The sequence below is a fragment of the Sinocyclocheilus grahami genome, unplaced genomic scaffold (genome assembly GCF_001515645.1).
Source record: "Sinocyclocheilus grahami isolate Dianchi unplaced genomic scaffold, SAMN03320097.WGS_v1.1 scaffold10055.1, whole genome shotgun sequence".
NCBI lineage: Eukaryota > Metazoa > Chordata > Actinopteri > Cypriniformes > Cyprinidae > Sinocyclocheilus > Sinocyclocheilus grahami.
The window spans coordinates 6,684-7,729 of NW_015513014.1; the positions used below are offsets into that span (position 1 = coordinate 6,684).

Genomic DNA, 1,046 nt, shown 5'->3' on the forward strand with positions numbered 1-1,046 from the left:
AGCCTGTTTGTAATCAAATGCTTCTTTGTTTTGCGCTCAGAAATTATGTGGCACTAACTACCCAGTTAGCATTGCCTTCATTGTGGTCAATGAGTTCTGTGAAAGATTCTCTTACTATGGAATGAAAGGTAATTAAATTGAAAAATGAATCGCTCTAATCTGATATCACTTTTCTAATATATTAATGTGTTTTCTAATGATGTATTAATTATTATGCATCTTATTTATAAAGCGGTGCTCACGCTTTACTTCATCCACTACCTACATTGGGACAAGAATCTGTCTACAGCTGTGTACCACGCTTTCTCAAGCCTGTGTTACTTCACTCCGGTTCTGGGGGCCTTGATAGCCGACTCATGGTTGGGGAAGTTCAAGTAAGTCATGCTGTGTTAAGAAACATCCTAACTTAGAGTCTTATCCTATCTGCTTAGTAATGCTTATTGTATTGTAATTTCTACATAAGATTTGAAAAAGTTTCTGAAATACAGGATACGTTTCTGAAATACAGCCTGTAGCATTGTACTTAATACTCAATAGATGAATTATAGGATTTTTTTTTCTGTTCACAGAACTGTCATCTATCTGTCTATAGTCTATGTGATTGGTCATGTGGTCAAGTCTGTCGGTGCCATTCCTGATGTGGGGGACAGCACTGTTCATGTGTACGTTTCTTTTGATGCTACTGTGAGACCATACAGTAAATCTGCTTCAAGTGAAGTAAATATTCATTTTATGGAAGAGGAAGGAAGGACAAATACTATTTTGTTGGTTAGAAAAATACCGTTTTGTTCATTCCTTGTAGAGTTTTGTCAATGCTTGGTCTGGTCCTCATAGCTTTTGGGACAGGAGGGATCAAACCATGTGTTGCAGCATTTGGTGGTGACCAGTTTGATGAAGAGCATGTAAGTCACAATATAAAATTATTTCAGTTACCGTGGCCCCGTTTACACCTGTCAAATTCCATAAATGTAAAAATTTGCTCATTTCAAAACGTAATTTTTAATAAAGCACAGTAAAATCTGAGATTGAGCCGAAGTGTTGTACAG

General features: G+C 36.7%; 1 protein-coding gene across 1 annotated transcript; it reads left to right on the top strand.

The window, feature by feature from the left end:
- Positions 1–31: 31 nt before the first annotated feature.
- LOC107578404 (solute carrier family 15 member 2-like) lies at positions 32–902 on the top strand (the record flags this gene model as incomplete). Its single annotated transcript, XM_016264366.1, has 4 exons — positions 32–128; positions 233–374; positions 570–662; positions 803–902. Coding segments are annotated over 4 exons (432 nt in total), but the record flags the coding sequence as incomplete, so codon positions are not given.
- Positions 903–1,046: the final 144 nt, after the last annotated feature.